General features: G+C 36.8%; 1 protein-coding gene across 2 annotated transcripts in view; it reads left to right on the top strand.

The window, feature by feature from the left end:
* LOC136883729 (serine/threonine-protein kinase 11-interacting protein) overlaps positions 1-20865 on the top strand; it is a 252167-nt gene that overhangs the window by 159357 nt on the left and 71945 nt on the right. For both annotated transcript variants that reach the window (XM_067155993.2, XM_067155992.2), the window contains 2 exons: positions 10674-10803; positions 19823-19953. In XM_067155993.2, the coding sequence (XP_067012094.2) occupies positions 10674-10803; positions 19823-19953 (261 nt within the window). The remainder of the gene's footprint in view (positions 1-10673; positions 10804-19822; positions 19954-20865) is intronic.

Below are 20865 nucleotides of genomic sequence, written 5' to 3'. Positions count from 1 at the left end.
AACATCTAGGTCATCAGCCTCATTTTGAGGTTACATTATGAGATTATCATCATCTGTCCTCAATAGATATGACTCCCAGAAAGTGTAGTGCAACTGTAGCATTATCACAGAACACTTCTTTTAAACACAAAGGACATTACTACTAAATTTTTTGTCATGTAGACACTGTACATTGAATCATTCGGCAGTGCAAACGGACTGGCTCAATTTTACCAAAAAAAAAAAAAAAAAAAAAAAAACAGATAACCACTTTCTCCTCAGAAGAAGCAAATTAAAAACCCCAGCTCACATCTGTTGACTTCACTTGTGAATTGGGCAAGAGGAAACCGAATCTGCACGTGACTAACTTCTAGCAAATGGACAGAAAGTCAACAAACCTCAAAATCCCACCTTCTAACAGAAAAAATGAGAAGGAAACCTCTCTCATAGGCACATAGTCATCAGGGCTGGACAACAAGACTCAGGAAGTTCTTTTCTCTGGTGAAAGTCACTTTGAATTGCAGGGGCAAAAGATTCAATATGTGTGCCGAGCAGAGAATGAGCCAACAAATTCAGTACATTTGGAACTGAATGCACCACCCCATGACGAAGGGGGATATTTCATGAATGAATGTCTGCGATCCTTGGTGGCAGGGACATCTTCTCTCTGATTGGACAGATGATAATTACATGTAACATACAAATTCTTGTCTAAAGAACTGTTGAATTGTTTAGAAGAACAAGTTGATTGTCAAATTAGAGAATACCAGACAGGGTTAGAAAAGGAGGGTTTTGTGCAGAACAAATTCAAAATCTTAAATTAATCATCAGAAACCACTGCCTTAAAAACAAAAGTCTGGTGATAACCTCTTTAGACTTCAACAAATCATATGACTTTGCTGACAGAGATACAGTCTTCAGTCTGCTAGAACAACTTGGTACAGGTAAAAAGACCTTAGCAATAATCAAGCAGACTCTTCATAGCACCACTTCATTCCTTAACCTTTCTTCCCATGTTATCCTCTCCATTTCCCTCCACAACCACATCTCAAACTCTGCCAGTCTCCTTCCTCCTCAGTGTCCAGATTTCTGCTCTATGCAGCACCACACACCAAACAGAACACTTCACCAGTCTGTTCCTCAGACCAATGTTGAAGCATCCAGTGAGGAATTGAATCACTTCTTTGTGTTAAAGGCCTCCTTAGCTATCTATTACAGTGCCAATCCTTACCTGTCTACTGTATCTCATATCATCTGTTGCTATGCCTCCAAGTTACACTGGCAGAAATAAGTACCCATACACCATGAAATAAGGAATCGTAGTAGTAGTAGTAGTAGTAGTAGTAGTAGTAGTAATAGTAGTAGTTTTATTGAACCTCACAGGTTTCCACCCAATACATGGTTCAAATTTGGAATAGCCTAAGCCAATTATCGGATGCAAAAGAACAGTAATTGAGAATCTAGTAAAACGACATAAAATAAAAAAACCCAGCAAAATAAAATAAAAAGAAGATAAAAGGTAATCAATCCCCATATGCACTGCCATATGGCCCATGATCGACCCTTATTGGTGATCCATAGGCCTTGGCATGCAGTGGGCATAAACAGACAAATAAACAGAATAAATAAAAAAATAATAATAATAATCAAGCGTAAGAAACAACGATTCTCCTTGGACCTGCCACGAGGTCGGATACTCCGGAAACGTGACCCCCAAGGTGCGGGTCACCGCAGTAGTCATCCTCAGTTCCTGCATGCCACGTCCAATGTCCTCCCTGGATATTCATATTGCCTTTTCAGAATATACAATTTAAATAAAATAGAATTAAAAGACCTAATGAAGTTAAAATAAAATAAAGGCATAGTGAATGTCAATGACTTTCTTGTCCCTCCTGTCTAGTCACACAAACCTTGCACATTTCATTCGTCTTGCCATCCTTCTACTCGAGCCACTCTGGCTAGCTGAGTCAAGACTTACGTTACATCACCAGCCGCTTATGTATACCTCATTCTGCTCAACGTTGCAACTTTATCCTTGTACTTCTTCTCTGTTCCTACTCATCATATTTAACCATGCTTAATCTAATTTAAATACCAAGCCATTCTCCACATTAAATTTTGCCATCACATCCACCAAACCAAAATTTACCAACCCTGCCTATTTAATAAACACAATCATTCTTCATATACCACCATACATCAACTTGCCAATCTCATACCGCCACTTCAGTCTCTTCATCAATCTCATACCGCCACTTCAGTCTCTTCATCAATCTCATACCGCCACCTCAATCCCTTCTTCATACAAATAATGTAACATTACCATCCAACTTCCCAATAACATCAGCAACAAATAAACACACTTCATTACCTACCAAAAACTCCATCTAACTCCACAATCATTCACTTATACTTAACACTCCAAATCAATTCCAAATTACCTTACTACATACCAATTGCAACTTACTCCATTAATTCACTATACCTACTATACCAACACATACTACCATCGCCATAATCATTCACTTACACTTAACACTCCAAATCAATTCCAAATTACCCTACTACATACCAATTGCAACTTACTCCATTAATTCACTATACCTACTATACCAACACATACCACCATCACTATCAAATTCACTATACAGACACCAACCTCCAACTCCATCTCATAAACCTTACTACATACCAATTACAACTTACTCCATTAATTCACTATACCTACTATACCAACCCATACCACCATCACCATCAAATTCACTATACAGACACCTACCTCCAACTCCACCTCATAAACACACCTCCAAGACATTACAAATAACATATATCCCTCCACATACCATTTCACCACTTACACTTAACACCCAGACAAACACCACTTTTCAGTTCTCATTGCTCTCAACACTTAAATTCTGCCATTCATATTCCACCACTTCTCCATCTCCACACCTCAGCACCACCATCACCATCAAATTCACTATACAGATACCTACCTCCAACTCCACCTCATAAACACATACTGAAAATTTATATCCCTCCACATACCATTTCACCACTTACACTTAACACTCAAACAATAAATTCTGCCATTACGTATTCAACCACTTCTCCATCTCCACACTTAAATTCTCCCATTATGTATACCATACACCTCCAAACACATTTTACCATTAACGTCACTATACAAACACATACTTCATTACCTACCAAAAACTCCTTCCAACTCCACAATCATTCACTTACACTTCAAATTCACTATACAGACCTCCAACACCATCTCATAAACACACCTCCAAGACACACTTCACCAATACAAATAACATAAAGACACCACTCTCGTCCTTATATAGTCACCATGTCCTCGACAACCATACCCTTACTTACTTACTTACTTACTTACTTACTTACTTACTTACTTACTTACTTACTTACTTACTTACTTACTTACTTACTTACTTACTTACTTACTAACTTTATTGGAGTTTTTGCTTCTTGTTACAATACTCTCATAATTTTTTTTAACTCCCCACAGGTCCCTTAAGCCCCTACTCCTCCCTCTGCTCATACCCATTTCGAGTGTCTGCCAGGTTGCCTCAGACCTTGCCTTTTCACTCCACCCTTCCATTACTTCACTGCATTCACTTCTGTGCCTTTCCTCTTCTCTGGCTATGCCACTAGCTAGATCCCTAGACCTCCGTTGTTTACAGCACTTTCCTTTTCACTGTTTATGTTCACACTTTCACTATGCTCCTCTCCCTGGCTTTCTTCGTTCAGCTTCCTGTTTCTCTTGTTATTTTTCTTGTCACCTTGCCCTTCATCACTTTTTATAGCTGGCCCTTCTTCCACTCTTTTCACCATGGAATTTTCCTTACCGCCTTCCCCGACTTCTCCAATATTACTGTCTATAACCTGCCCATCTTCTCCACTAATCACTATACTTCTCTCCATTACCCCCTCTTGTTTCATCTTTTCTTCTATGTCCATCAATTTAGTCATACGCCAAGTTCTGCTCCAGCTGTCATTTGTCACTACTAGTTCCTGTCCCCTGATAACTGCTCTCAATCCTTGGTGTCTATCTCGTATCATATGTTTCTTGAGAATTTTTGCATTCTTGATCCCTTCACTTCCCATGTCCCTCTTAATCCATATTTTTTCCTCTGTATGTTGCCCGCATTTCCAATCACAATATCAGCCATCAACGTGAAAATCAGTTTAACTTTAATAGGCCTGTTACCTCTAACTTTCCCTGTCTATGTCAACTTCGCTAAAATTGATTTTCATTTCCCCCTGGATTAAGTCCACCACTTTATAAATTGTGAGCACTTTGTCCTCCCTCTTCTCCTAAGGCACACCATTTATAAATAGGCATTTCTTCCCGAGATTTTGAGTACTGGCTACCACTTCTGCTTTGAGCTTCCAACCCTCCTCTTCTAATCATCCTATTTTCTCCTTTAATACTGCAACTTCTTCGGCATTGTTCCTCACTTGAGATGTTGTGACGTCTGCCCTTTCTCAGAACCATTTCTTCATTTTGTCAAACTCCCTCGTTTGCTCTTGAATCATATTTTTGAGTTGCTCAAAAGGGCAGACTTCTTCAACCACCTCTTTTACTACCCTTCTGATTATTTCCACGTCTTCCCAACTCATGTTTCCACTGGAAATCGGACTGGGGTTCAGTTCAACTCCCCCAATCCATAGCATTACTATAATTACCGCCGCTGTCAGCATCATCTCTCCTTTCATTTCCATTTCCATTCTACACCCTCCTGGTTTCACTTCGTCTTTCTTCCCTGCCATCTTCCTATTATCACCCTGTATTGCTCCACACCAATCATTATTTATATCTCTTCACTTCTTTCCTGCACTCTGCTCCTGTGCTCCCCTCTCGCCCAACTGGGAGCCTCCACTCAACACGTCCGTGTTCGTCTGTGGCTTAGGCTGTACTGAAATAAGGAATCTAGAATAAGGAAATTTTGGCAATGTATTTGTCGCGGTATAACATATTTAGTTGATTAAAGGTACAAGACTACAGGTTAATATCCGCATGAGAAAAGCCATTGCAAATGTGCCGTGCTGTTCCATTAATAACTAGTGTAATCGCCTGACTTCTGCAGGCATGCAAACGTGCATGCATTGTATCATACAGGTACCGGATGTCAGCTTGTGGGATGGAGTTCTATGCCTGTTGCAGTTGGTCAGTCAAAACAGGGACGGTTAATGCCAGTTGTGGATGACGCTGGAGTTGTCGTCCAATGATATCCCATACATGCTCGATTGGGGACAGATCGGGGGATCAGGCAGGCCAAGGCAACATGTTGACACCCTTTAGAGCATGTTGCGTTACAACAGCGGCATGGGGGCATGCATTATCTTGTTGAAAAACATCCCCGGGAATACTGTTCATAAATGGCAGCACAACAGGTCGAATCACCAGACGGACGTACTCATCTGCAGTCAGGGTCCGTGGGATAACCACAAGAGTGCTCCTGCTGTCATAGGAAATTGCTCCCCAGACCAGAACTTCCGGTGTAGGTCCAGTGTGTCGACACCGCAGACGGGTGGAATGCAGGAGCTCACCTGGACTTCTAACCAACACATGGCCATCACTGGTGCCAAGGCAGAACCGGCTTTCCACTCCATCCTCCAATGAGCTCTCGCTTGACACCACTGAAGTTGCAGACGGCAGGGCATCTGGCTCAGAGCTGTCCTTCAAGTAACTGATTTTGAACAATTATTTGCATCACTGTTGTGCCCACTGCTGCTCGAATTGCTGCTACAGATGCAATCCGATGTGCCACAGTCACATGCCGAATACGGCGGTCCTCCCTCTTGGTGGTGCCACGGGGATGTCCAGAGCCCAGTCTTCTTGCGAGCGTATCTTCTTGTGACCACAGCTGCCAGCACGCATGCACATTGGAGACATTCCTGCCAAGTCATTCTGTAATAGCGCGGAAGGAAAATTCACCTTCATGTAACCCTACTATAAGGCCTCGTTGAACCGCAGTAAACTGTTGATACTAGCCTCTTTGTTGTCGTAAAGGCATTCTTGACCCACTCACCATCACTACGTTCAATCTCAAAGGTAACTAACGCTCTTGCACAGTACAGCCGATATTTAAAGCAAACCTGATGTACAGCATTATGAGGCCACTACTAGCACTGCGCTAATGCGATTTGCACGAAATTTGAATCAACATCATCTTTCAGATGTATAAACACGCCTACCAACCTTTGTTAATCTAGCACAATCCCTTCTCGGTGTTTGGATATTTTGTTTTCTACCAGTGTTTTTGAAAGTTGACACTTGTTTGATGTCTTCTTGGATTATCTTTATGTTTGCGTTATTCTCTCCTGCTCTTATCACCATTGTCTTACTCTTATTAATTTGTATTCCATATTGCTCACATGCTATATTCAGGTTTACTGGCATTTTATTTACGGCCTGTTCACTCTCTGCTAACAACACGTCATTTGCAAATCGGATGCATATCTGCTACCAACACATACTCTTCTTCTTCTATCCATGTATTAACCTAATCTCTTCCAAGTACACATTGAACAGACAGCAACCTTGTCTAACTCTCCGATCTTTTATTCCTCTGTCATCTCATATCCTTTCTGTTGTAATTACAGATCACTGATGATCAGTCTCCTCTCATTTCTTCTTTAGAATGTCCATCAGCTTCTTCCATTTTACTCTGTCAAAAACCTTTTCTAAATAAATAAAAACAACAAACTTCCCTTACTTTCTCAATGTATCTCTCAACACTCCAGTTTCATCTCTTGTTCCTTTATTTTTTGGAAAACTGTATTGTTTTCCTGCATTACAGTTACATACTGTAGCTAGTACAATTCAAATAAAAAGATGATCCACCTATTCAGTACACTAGTATTATTGATGTAATTATATGAACATCAAGACCTTGTGGTACTAGTTTCAACCCAACAATGAGATCATATTCAGTCACTTAACCTTACAATTGACAAACGCATGACAAATTATATACAATAAAACAAGTATTGAAACCTGTCTTAAAAATGAATGAAACATGCAGCATTAAAACATGGTCTCTTCTTGTGAAGGACAATAGTTAATTGCAGTTCATCCAATTAAGATTACGTTCAGGTGATGTCTTGAGGTGCTTAATTGTAATAGTTAAACATGTAAGGTGATGTGTCTTGAGATGCTTAATTATAGTAGTTAAACATGTATTCTTGACTGGATGAACTGCAATTAACTATTGTCCTTCACAAGAAGATCCACAACGTTTTAATGTCGCATGTTTCATTAGTAGGGCTCGGAAGTTCATGCATTTGCATGTTCTTTTTAGGGGTTAAAAATGTATGCTTATACATTATGTGCACGAATTATGGAATTTTCAGTCATTTGAACATGCTTTTATGGTGCATATAACTGCATATTTTCGTGATTTTGATAAATGCATCATATTTTAATATTTTAGCACCTATATGGCATATTTTAATCGGTTTAATGGTTTTTACAGTATTTTTAATCAGCTTTTTTCATTTGGTTGATGTTGGCAGTAATGTTGTGCATGGTGACGCAACTTGTCATGTGGTGAGGAGTTATGATGTCACGCAGTGAATCCCCTGCTTCATCATCTACTCTCACGTTTTGTGCTTAGCTGTCAACTGGCTGTCCATTGAGTCGTGTAACGGTGTTGTGAACTGGTTATGGCCAAACAATATTTCGTGTATAAAGTGTCCGTTAAAGAGTTATTTAAATGCCAAAAATAAGAGCAACTTTGAGTTGTAGATTAACTAATTTACTGAAGGAGTTTTCAGGTGACTTAATATCTACAGATAATAGGGTACCATTCTGTGGAGCGTGTGAGAAAGCTATAGGGAGGGAGAAAAGATTTCAAATAGATCAACACATAAACACAGCAAAACATAAGGAGAATTTAACTAGCAAACTCGCAAATAAAGAGCCTGTTCAAGAACAACTATTAGAGTGTTTAGGAAGTAGGATTATTGAATTTTCTTGCGACTTGTGCCAAGCATTTTTAGCTGCTGATATTCCCTTGTATAAAATTAATAACCCTACATTAAAACATTTTCTTGCCAAATACGCTGTGCCTGAAGCAAGTACATGAGTAAGACCTATGTAGGACGTTGTTACAATAGCGTATTGTCAAATTTACAAATTGAATTAGCGGATCAATTTGTGTGGTATCTATTGATGAAACCACCGATGCCAAGAGCCGATTTATTGCTAATGTAATTGTGGGTGCCTTAAATAAGGAGCAAAAGATGATACCATATCTTCTTAATGTGTGTGAATTGCCGGCCACTAACAGTGTAACTGTAACGCAGTGTGTGATGCACTCATTGAAATTATTATGGCTATCTGGAATCAAATACGACCGGCTACTTTTATTTGTTACCAATGCAGGTACTTACATGGTAAAATCAGGACAAACACTGAAAATTCTCTTAATCGCATTGCTGAGGCGGGCATTAATTCCATTGTGGAGTTTTATCTCCCGTATGCAGTTATCAGACTGTGCCGCATAAATAGACTTCTGATAAGTTCACCTGCATACACCCCAGCATCAGTGGGTAGGGTCTGATACATCCCACTCTGACGAGTCTAGTGTCAGACCTAAGACGAAATGCTGGTTAATAGAGCAAACGCCTGAAAAGCCATACATCTAATTTTGATCTGATTGCTGAGGCAATACGCAATTCTTTCCCATTGGTAAATCGATTTGTGGCCTGTTCAAAGAAAATTTTTGTTAAATCTCCTTCAAGAGTCAAGTTGTTTAGATCAACAGCACCCAATATCCCACTTCCTCCTGCGCCAGTGTTAACACAATGGGGAACATGGCTGGATGCAGCTCTGTATTATGCTCAGCACATAGAAGTATTCAAAGAGGTTGTTAATTCATTGGACTCGAATGAAGCTGCATCAATACAAACAGTGCAAAATATTCTGTCAGGCATTGAGTTAGAAGAGAATCTTGTTTTTATGAATGCCCATTTTTCTTTTTTTTTTTTTTTCAACTGCCATAATGTCACTGAAAGCTGTAGGATCTCCCTTAAAGGAAATACTTGCTGTTTTCGAAAAAATATTCAATCTAAATTCTGTTCCTGGTTATAAACAGTTGTGCGATATTCAAGACATTCTCGAAGATGTCAAGATGGCTGGCCTCCTGATGAAGTGAGGAAGCAGAAACAAGCTTGTCAAGGGCTGAGAAGACATTGATATAGAAGAACAAGGTCACCTTAACTAATTAGCTAATTACATTTTTTAAAAGTACCAAAACAAAACAAAATAAAAAATAAAATAAAAAATAAATAAAAATAAATAAATAAATAAATAAATAACCAACCAACTAACCTTGATTCTCCCTCCAGCACTTCAATGCTACTCTGACTGGGATTGCTGACTTGCCTCGTTCCGTGGCGCATTTATAATCGTTTAAATATGCCCCTATAACATCTGATGTGGAAAGATGTTTTTCACATTATAAAACTGTTTTGCGAGACAACAGACAATGTTTTTCAGTTGAAAATGTGTGCAAAGTGATGGCTGTGAACTGCAATTCATCACTCAGCATTGACAGCGGGACCATTTCTGCTTCAACCTCCAAGGAATAAATGTAAGTTTATTATTATCAATACTAACCTGACTTGTCTACTGCCATTTTTTCATTTTAATAGTGCATATTTATTGGCATATTTTCAAGTTTTAAGAGCACATTTGCATACATATTTCTTCGTTTTTTAGGGCATGAAATTCCGAGCCTTATTCATTAGTTTTTAAGACTAGGTTTCAATACTTTTTTTTATCGTATATAATTTGTCATGTGTTTGTCAGTTTTAAGGTTAAATGACTGAAAATTACCTTATTGTTGAGTTGAAACTAGTACTACGAGGTCTTGATATTCATATAATGACATTGGTAATAATAGTGTATTAAATAGGTGGACCATCTTTTTATTTGAATCATAATTGTTCATCAGTACAGATCACCATGAAAATTATTTCTTACGATAGCTAATGCATTCGATAACAGTTTGACTACATTAAACATCAGGCTGTGTTGTCATGTGGCCTCTGGAGAAGCCTGTTGCAGGTCTTTCTAGTTGGCGCTCATGTGTGGTGGTGACAGTGGGGTAGGTAGAGGGTGAAACCCAGTGTTGACTCACAGCCTACTCCTGTCAGATAACAGCAAGGGATATGCTCAAGGCTTAACATCTCCATCTGACGAACAAATCACCATCAGCAGCCGTAACAATCATGACTACCTGGTGGGCTATCAAGTGAACTGAGCCCATGGCGCATTGTGTTCCCAAGCAGTCAGCCATCCAAGTATTGACCACACCCAGTGTTGCTTAACTGTGTTGATTGGATGAGAACTGGTGTATTCAACTTGGTATGGTATGGCTGATGGTTCTATAGTCATTGCATTTCGTTGAGGACATGAAAGAGAATGAACTTGAATAACTCTCTCTCATTTCAGTTATCAGGTAAGTCTCTTACACAAGTTTGGTAACACAGCAATACATTCTTTAGAAGCACTCTCTTTTCCTTGGAACGTCTCATATTTTCATCTGTATTTGTGACACTATGTTTCTGTTGGAATACTTTAAATAGTTTTGTTTGTATGATGCTCGAGTTAATCAGTATGTGATTAAAATTTTGCTGCTTTTCTTTTTGTACAGGATCAGCTACTTCCCTTGACTCCCCCAACACTACTAACTCTGTGTCTGTAGTTCGCCGTTACGACAGCGACATCGAGGTGATCAGCAATCCCAGTCAGAGTAGCATTGAAGTGCTGGAGGGAGAATCAAGGTTGGTTGGTTATTTATTTATTTATTTATTTATTTATTTATTTATTTATTTATTTATTTATTTATTTATTTATTTATTTATTTATTTATTTATTTATTTATTTATTTATTTATTTATTTATTTATTTATTTATTTATTTATTTATTTATTTATTTATTTATTTATTTATTTATTTATTTATTTATTTATTTATTTATTTATTTATTTATTTATTTATTTATTTATTTATTTATTTATTTATTTATTTATTTATTTATTTATTTATTTATTTATTTATTTATTTATTTATTTATTTATTTATTTATTTATTTATTTATTTATTTATTTATTTATTTATTTATTTATTTATTTATTTATTTATTTATTTATTTATTTATTTATTTATTTATTTATTTATTTATTTATTTATTTATTTATTTATTTATTTATTTATTTATTTATTTATTTATTTATTTATTTATTTATTTATTTATTTATTTATTTATTTATTTATTTATTTATTTATTTATTTATTTATTTATTTATTTATTTATTTATTTATTTATTTATTTATTTATTTATTTATTTATTTATTTATTTATTTATTTATTTATTTATTTATTTATTTATTTATTTATTTATTTATTTATTTATTTATTTATTTATTTATTTATTTATTTATTTATTTATTTATTTATTTATTTATTTATTTATTTATTTATTTATTTATTTATTTATTTATTTATTTATTTATTTATTTATTTATTTATTTATTTATTTATTTATTTATTTATTTATTTATTTATTTATTTATTTATTTATTTATTTATTTATTTATTTATTTATTTATTTATTTATTTATTTATTTATTTATTTATTTATTTAATTTGGTTTGGTACTTTTAAAAAATGTAATTAGCTAATTAGTTAAGGTGACCTTGTTCTTCTATATCAATGTCTTCTCAGCCCCTGACAAGCTTGTTTCTGCTTCCTCACTTCATCAGGAGGCCAGCCATCTTGACATCTTCAGTCTTGATGCAGAAGTGTAGGATAAGAAGAAAACCAAATAAACACGGGAAAAGGGAAGAGAGATAACATAAAAATGAATAATGGTAAAAGACAAGAAAAGCTGAGAAGAACTAACATTGATATGAAGAGAGCTTATCTATTTGAAAATGCCTGTGTATGAAGATATGGAAATTGTCCTTGTCCATCTTTGTTTTCATGTTTGTCTCCTATTTCTGCTTCTCCCTCTTCCCACACATTTACATTACGTTTATCTCATACTTTGCTGTAATTGCCTTCTTTCCATACTAAAAAAAAAAAAAAAAAAAAAAGGAAAATGACACCTTACCATACTTTAATTACTTTTTAAAAATATAATGATTGGGGAGATCCACCAGATCAATACAGGCTTACAACCACTCTTAGTAATTAATAATATTTACAAAAGGCAGTACATGTTTCGCCTCCTAAGAGTCATCTTCAGCTGTTACTAATAGTATAAATGAAAATAGCTATAAATAAGACATTGACTGTTTTTTATAAATATTATTGGTCACTAAGAGTGATTGTAAGGTTGTATTGATTTGGTGGATCTCTCCAACCATTACAGTTTAAAGTTTGGAGTCAATACGGAACAAGGATTAAGTTTTTAACTTGTAACTATAATTTCTTCCTGCACTGTTTTATTAGAAATTGTCTCTGATTGGTTGAACTCTGCTACACAGAAATGTAAAGAGAGAGAATGTATCATTGATCACTAAACTTTACCTTGCTGAACTTTTTCTCTGTCTGATTGCAACATCTTACACATTTATGTTGTCTTGTTCAAGCCATTTTGGAACATACGAGAACATTTTAAATCCAATATCACATTAGAAAGTGTTTCATCAACAAGTTTGTTCCTGAACAATATTATCCTATTGACAATACAAAATTAATGCCAATACATTTGTATAAATGTTACTCCAGCAAGAGAACAAGTCAAATGTCCATAACATAGACAATTATCAATTGCAGAAAATTGTCAATATAGTTTATGAAGTTTTAACGACAATCATACAAGTTAAGCAACATTGAATCAATACAATTAGCCAGATCTCAAAAGTTTTTTATTTTTTATTTTTTTCATTTTTTAAACAATTTAAAAGATGTTCACCAGATGAGTTTCGTCAATAAAATGTTAGACTTAGATAGATTTTAGACAAATATGTTTTAACTTAAAGAGATAATTTTATTGTTATATGACTTGTAAAATATTATAAGATTTGTCAATTAGTTTTATAGGAATAATCTTAATCCAAAAGAATTGTTTCATGATCTTATACAACCTTAAGTGAATAATAGTTGGCTGATGATGCTCACGAAAAAGGAGCGAAACATGTACCATATAAACATCTTAATAAATATGTAAGTTTGTACTACGTTTTTATTGTATTGAATAGGTGGTAATTAACAAAATTATAAGAATTTGTATCACAAGTAGATCTTCAATACAGACAAAGAAAAAGAAATTTATAACCTGCAACATACCAATCAGTCGAGCAGCTCGTCTCCTTTCTCCCAAGTCTTCCCAGCCCAAACTATGCAACATTTTTGTAATGCTACTCTTTTGTCGGAAATCACCCAGAACAAATCGAGCTGCTTTTCTTTGGATTTTTTCCAGTTCTTCAATCAAGTAATCCTGGTTAGGGTCCCATACACTGGAACCGTACTCTAGTTGGGGTCTTACCAGAGACTTATATGCCCTCTCCTTTATATCCTTACTACAACCCCTAAATACCCTCACAACCATGTGCAGAGATCTGTACCCTTTATTAACAATCATATTTATGTGATTACCCCAATGAAGGTCTTTTCTTATATTAACACCTAGGTCCTTACAATGATCCCCAAAGGGTACTTTCACCCCATCAACACAGTAATTAAAACTGAGAGGACTTTTCCTATTTGTGAAACTCACAACCTGACTTTTAACCCCGTTTATCATCATACCGTTGTCCACTGTCCATCTCACAACACTATCAAGGTCACCCTGCAGCCGCTCGCAGTCTTGTACCTTATTTATTACTCTGTACAAAATAACATCATCTGCAAACAGCCTTATCTGGTTCCGCTTCTTTACACATATCATCTATACTAATATTATAAAGAGGAAAAATTTGTTTGTTTGGAACGAATAGGCTCAAAAACTACTGAACCGATTTTAAAAATTACTTCACCTATAGAAAGCTACATTGCCAGTGAGTAACATGGGCTTTATTTTATTTTCAAAACAATTCGAGGTGGGGGGCATGGGGGAGATATAAAAATAATAGGCTAATATAGGCAAAATATCGAATTTGTCGTATAAGGACAAGACAAAGCTCAATTTAATCCTCTTGACGCAAAGAACAAAACTCGGTAAGCCCTACGGGCCTGAAAACCATGTTTTAAGGCCACCAACTGTTATGGAAATATTGGCACCACACTACCCCTCTCTAGGAATTGGATAAAGTAATGAACTGCCGTAACCATGGCAACGTCAGCTTTATTAGGATTCTACAGCAGCAAAATTATCTACAATAAATCAATACATGTTCGAGACATGAAAATTGATATTCGGAATCCCCTTTAAAAATAAAATAAAAGATCACAAATATTCGTTTTCAGATAATCCACATAAGGGGGTGGGGGGGGTGAAAAGAAGTGAGGAAGGAGTTGAATTATTTATACGAGGATACATATATCTCAAAAAATGAAGATGTTACAGACTTTAAAATTGGTACTTGGAATCACCTTTAAAATGAACACACTCTTTTTGGAAAATCCGCTTAAGGGGGTGAAAAGAATAAGAAAGTGGGTGAATTTATAAAATGAGTATCTTCTTCTTCTATCGCTTTACCACACCTATAGGGTTGCGGGTGCGAACTGTGTTGCAAATGTGGATTTGACCCTGTTTTACGGCTGGATGCCCTTCCTGACGGTAACCGCATGTGTAGAGATGTAGTCTATACTTATATACTAATATTATATAGAGGAAAAATTTGTATATTTGTTTGTAACGGATAGACTCTGAAACTACGTAACCGATTTTAAAAATTACTTCACTATAGAAAGCTACAATGCCAGTAAGTAACATGGGCTGTACTTTATTTTCAAATCAATTCGGTGGGGGGGGCGACAGGTGGAGATATAAAAATATTAAAATAATAGGCTAATATAGGCGAAATCGAATTTGTCGTACAAGGACGAGACAAAGCTCATTTTAAGCCCCTTGACGCAAAGAACAAAACTCGGTAAACCCTTCAGGCCCGAAAACCATGTTTTAAGGCCCTAAAAGCAACCCTTATGGAGATATTGGAACCACACTACCCCTGCTCTAGGAATTGGATAAAGAAACGAACGGCCGTAACCATGGCAACGTCAGCTCCAGGAGTCTATAGCAGCTAGATTTTGCATGCACGTTTGGGCATAGCTGCCAACCAAAATTGATACTCATATGGCTTACTATCTGGAAAAAATAAATTATTGTTAAGACGCTCATAGCACTCCTTTGGGCGGGGATGGAAAGGGAGTGAAGTATAAAAAGAATAGCCCCGGAGATCGCCGTAGTACAGCGACTAGCGGTTGCCGACGGTCCTCAGTTTTTACGTACTGGCTTAGGTTTCAGCATTTTACAGAGTCTGTTACCTATAGTTTAAACTATTTTCTATCAAATCATGGAGTAGTAGGATCACTGATGTTATTAGTGCCGATATTTTGGTCCACTTTTACGATCATTGTAACCATGAAACCTATATACTGTACACAATTGTCAAGATGGTGCGTCCATGACTTGAAAAAAATGTCTCAACATTTATACTCAGATTCATTATATGATGTGAGACATGAGAATTTTAATTCTAGATAATTATAATAGTTTCTTTTATGCATCGCGTATTTCCTTGATCATTTGTAATAGTTACGAAATGTCGGATCAAACAAATATATTCAATAATATTTATATATGTGGTACTATCTAGCGGAAGTATACTTACACTAAACCTGCAGCTTTGTGAAGGGAGCAGGTATATCCAGGTGGGAATGAAGGAAAAACATGGTAGCAAAAGATCTTAGAGGTCGACTCTAATTAGGAACTAATATTTAGAGGCCCCCATGAAGAAAAGAAAAAGAAGATGACACACTATAATTCCAAACATGACAAATAATTTCTACGTACTTAAGTAAATACACCAGTGATATAAATATCTAATTAAGTCGGTCACACCGATAGTATGAGTAACTAAAGCCAGTTTCTGATAACCCGTACGAAGAGTGGGTACTTCTGCTAGTTGATATATATATAAGAAAACATAAAGGTCCAATAATACTGCCTTGAGGAATTCCCCTCTTAATTATTATAGGGTCAGATAAAGCTTCGCCTACTCTAATTCTCTGTGATCTATTTTCTAGAAATATAGCCACCCATTCAGTCACTCTTTTTTCTAGTCCAATAGCACTCATTTTTGCCAGTAGTCTTCCATGATCTACCCTATCACATACCTTAAGTTAGGTCAATCGCAATACAGTCCATTTGGCCTCCTGAATCCAGGATATCTGCTCTATCTTGCTGAAATCCTACAAGCTGAGCTTCAGTGGAATAACTGTTCCTAAACCCAAACTGCCTTCTGTCAAACCAGTTACTAATTTTGCAAACATGTCTAATATAATCAGAAAGAATGCTTTCCCAAAGCTTACATGCAATGCATGTAAAACTGACTGGCCTGTAATTTTTAGCTTTATGTCTGTCACCCTTTCCTTTATACGTGGGGGCTACTATAGCAACTCTCCATTCATTTGGTATAGCTCCTTCAAACAATCAAATAAGTATTTCAGATATGGTACTATATCCCAACCCATTGCCTTCAGTATATCCCCAGAAATCTTATAAATTCCAGCTGCTTTTCAAGTTTTCCACTTTTGTATCTTACTGTAAATGTCATTGTTATCATAGGTAAGTTTTAATACTTCTTTAGTATTACTCACATCCACTATCTGGACATTATCCTTGTAACCAACAATCTTTACATACTGCTGACTGAATACTTCTGCCTTTTGAAGATCCTCGCATACACACTCCCCTTGTTCATTAATGATTCCTGGAATGTCCTTCTTTGAACCTGTTTCTGCCTTAAAGTACCTGTACATACCCTTCCATTTTTCACTAAAATTTGTATGACCACCAATTATGCTTGCCATCATGTTATCCTTAGCTGACTTCTTTGCTAGATTCAATTTCCTAGTAAGTTCCTTGAATTTCTTCTTACTTCCATAACCATTTATAACTCTATTTCGTTCCAACCTGCACCTCCTTCTTAGTCTCTTTACTTCTCTGTTATAATATAGTGGATCTCTGCCATTCCTTACCACCTTTAAAGGTACAAACCTTTTTTCACATTCCTCAACAATTGCTTTAAACCCATCCCAGTGTCTATTTACATTTTTATTTACCATTTTCCAGTGATCATAGTTACTTTTTAAAAACTCCCTCATGCCTATTTTATGAGCCATATGGTACTGCCTAATAGACCTAATTTTAATACCTTCCTTTCTTTCACATTTATTTTTAACTACGACAAAAACAGCTTTGTGATCAATAATACCATCTATTACTTCAGTTTCTCTTATAGAGCTCATCTGGTTTTATCAGCACCACATCCAAAATATTCTTCCGTCTCGTTGGTTCCATCACTTTCTGAATCAGGTGCCCTTCCCATATTAACTTACTGGCCATTTGTTGTTCATGCTTCCTGTCGTTCGCATTTCCTTCCCAATTGACATTTGGTAAATTGAGATCACCCGCTACAATCACGTTCCTTTCCTTATCGTTTCCCACACAGCTGATTCTGAATCAGCGTCAGCGCTGAGCAAAGGAGGGGTGGCCACAACTCTACTGTGGCTCTACGCCTCTGTGTGCGGGAGACGGAAAAGGGCTGGACCTCACGACTGGTCCCCACCATCGGTTGTCCTGAGAATGGTTTTCCTTGGTTTTCCATTCTCCTGCACTAAGGCGAATATCTGGACAGTTTGTAGTATAGGCCATGGCCGCCAATCCCCTCACCTTCTCAGAGCATCTCTTTCACCATAACAAATCTCCCGGCCTGAGAGACATCACCATCTAAGAGGCCCCAGGGGAGAAATGAAAATGTAGTAGTAGTAGTAGTAGTAGTAGTAGTAGTAGTAGTAGTATCCAGTATTCGGGAGGTATTGGGTTTGAACCCCACTGTCGGCAGCCCTGAAGATGGTTTTCTGTGGTTTCCCATTTTCACACCAGGAAAATGCTGGGGCTGTACCTTAATTAAGGCCACGGCCGCTTCCTTCCCAGTCCTCACCCTTTCCTGTCCCATCGACGTCATAAGACCTATCTGTGTCTGTGCGACGTAATAGCAAAAATATCACTGTTACTATGTTACTGGATGCTTTTTGTGATTGTCAGCTATTCATATTACGATCTTTCCTACTTTTAACACTAGAATGAGGTCAGCAGTCATTCTGATCATGGTAAGGGAAAGTACAACATACTTTATACACAACCCAGACATATTTTTAGTGTTATTTCTGTTCCTTTATTACATTTTACCAGTTGCATTTTGCAACATACACAATATTTTACAACTACTCGTTTTGTAAATAAAAAAGTAAAATACACATTGTACAGAATCCAAAGATCATGTTTAGAGTAATTATCAGGTTTTGTCATATTTTCAATGTTATATCAGTTCCATTTTAGAACACTTTACATCTACAGATTTTGTAACTATATGGCACAATATATTTGTATTTAAGAGGAAGGACATTGTTTGCGACATCAGTTTTTGCTTGTCATTATCAGTGACACACTTTTTTTTGCTAGCAAATCAGTTACTGCTTGATTTAACAGTGATACATTTCTGGCAATAAACCTCCTTGATGCAACATTCTCGGCATTTTACACAAGTGGGCTTGCCACATGACGAACAAGAATCTGTGTTTCGACCAGTTTATACCATGTTAATTTCTGCATCATGGATAATACTTAACTCATATCATAGACAAAGCAAATGCAAGCTGCACTGAACAGTGTAATAAATAAATCTCTATGCGAATGCTTTCAGTATGAAAGTCAGTAAGAGAATATTATGGAGAATGATGTTGTTTGAGTCATCAGTCCATAGACTGGTGTGATGCAGCCTCCATGCCACCCTATCCTGTGCTATTCACTTCACTTATACCTACTACATCCGGAGAATGATATGGTAGAGAATAATAGCTAACTGCACTTGGCTTATATCACATCGTGTCCTGGAGAGGTGTGTTCAGCTGATATTCCCTCATTGGCTACTGCACTGAGTCTTAGCGATCATTGGTTTGTCGCTTTTACAGTCAAAAGTTCAAGGATATAATGGGCAAGTATGTTGTCCATGGGGCTACACTTGGTCATGTGATAAGTTTCCCTGCTTGCTGCGAACACAATGAAATTAATAAAATTATGTTGTTGCACGACTCAATCTTCACCTGCAGCTACGTCACACAGCCCACAAATCAGCTCATACAGTCAGTGTAACAGAATAAATTCTCACATTGACATCTTGGTCTCTCATTCACACTCAATAGAGAGAGAGAGAGAGAGAGAGAGAGAGAGAGAGAGAGAGTGCATGCATGCACATTTATCGGGTCATCCTGAAATAAATTAGAGCAATAATGAAACGGATGGTATTTTATTCATAACTATTTGTTAGTGGTGCATTGTAAATTTGTATCAGTTCCATTTTGTGTGGTGGTTACCATATATTTGAGGACTCTTATATTCAGTGACTTCCATAATGTAAGACAACAATTTTACACGCGGGCGACTGGAGTGGGACATTGATGATGATCATCATTTTCATTTCAGACTAAGAACGTGTGATTCTTAATCCTTGCCATTCTGATTTTCTTCAATTCAACTTTTCTCTTATTTGTAGTAGACATAGTAATATTTGCGGTGTGAACACCAAGTGTTCTTGTCTTTTAATACTGTATTTACAAATTTCTTATAGGACTCCTGGCAGGAAGAGGTCATCTGAGGAGCACCAGACTGTGCCAGTTCCTCACCCTGAGCCAGTGGTCACTGCACACAGCGTAGGCCAAGCTCTCACCCTGGCTGGTCTCACTGAGAGTAGCTCTTCAGGTGAGCAGGCATTTTGATTTGACGCCATTTAGGCTGCCTACTTGTAAGTTTTAATGTTCCAGTTTAATCTCCGAGGTAGGAGAATAAACCAGATCTGTTAGGTGATCTATAGCTGAGTTAAGTCGGTTAGATAGGCCGCCAGAGATCTTTCACGTGCGGACATCATATGTCGTGGAGTGTCAGCTGTGTTCCAGTCCAGGTTCCTTCTTATTGTACTCCTGATCTTTCCAGGCACTTTAGTCTGGGTCTCCTTGTTCTCTTCCTTCGATCTGATCTTCCATCATTCACTTTGGTACCCTTCCCTCTTCCAAACCAACTCACAAGGAAAGCATTTGGGCTCGAACCATACGTATCCCTATGAAATTTTGGTTACAGGACCATTACGTACCGCTCAATGTGCCCGTGAGTGTGGGGGGTTTTTTTCCTGCAAGACTTTGCAAATGTGCTGTAGATGTCACTGCGCTTCATCAGACTTCGCCATTACATGCTGCTTGATGACATTGAACTGCAGCATACGATTTCCTTTGAAAACTGTATTGCCTTCTCTTTTCTTTCTCACAGAGTCCAGTACATGTTTAATATTGTTTTAGCCTTCAGTTTATGGTATCTTTTTAGGAGCTTGTTGTATGTGTTGAAACCATTGACATGATAATCATCGTATATGTTCTGTAGTAAGTTGTCAGCAAACACTGAGATGACACTTTTGACTGTCAACTTCTTGTCAGGAGAAGGTTGGAATTCACTTTGACTGCTTCCATCGTCTCTTCTCATACATGCTGTATCACTACTGCTTGCAGGGAGATGTTCTTCATTATTGTCACTAACATCATAATTATGTGTTAGTGTTACAACAGTATCCGTTTCTAATCGGTGATTATATTTTTACACTGTAATAGATACCAGGAAATATGC

Source organism: Anabrus simplex, chromosome 1 (assembly GCF_040414725.1).
Source record: "Anabrus simplex isolate iqAnaSimp1 chromosome 1, ASM4041472v1, whole genome shotgun sequence".
NCBI classification, from domain to species: Eukaryota; Metazoa; Arthropoda; class Insecta; order Orthoptera; family Tettigoniidae; genus Anabrus; species Anabrus simplex.
The sequence above is the reverse complement of the archived record's forward strand: the minus strand, read 5'-3'. Positions and strand labels throughout refer to the sequence as shown.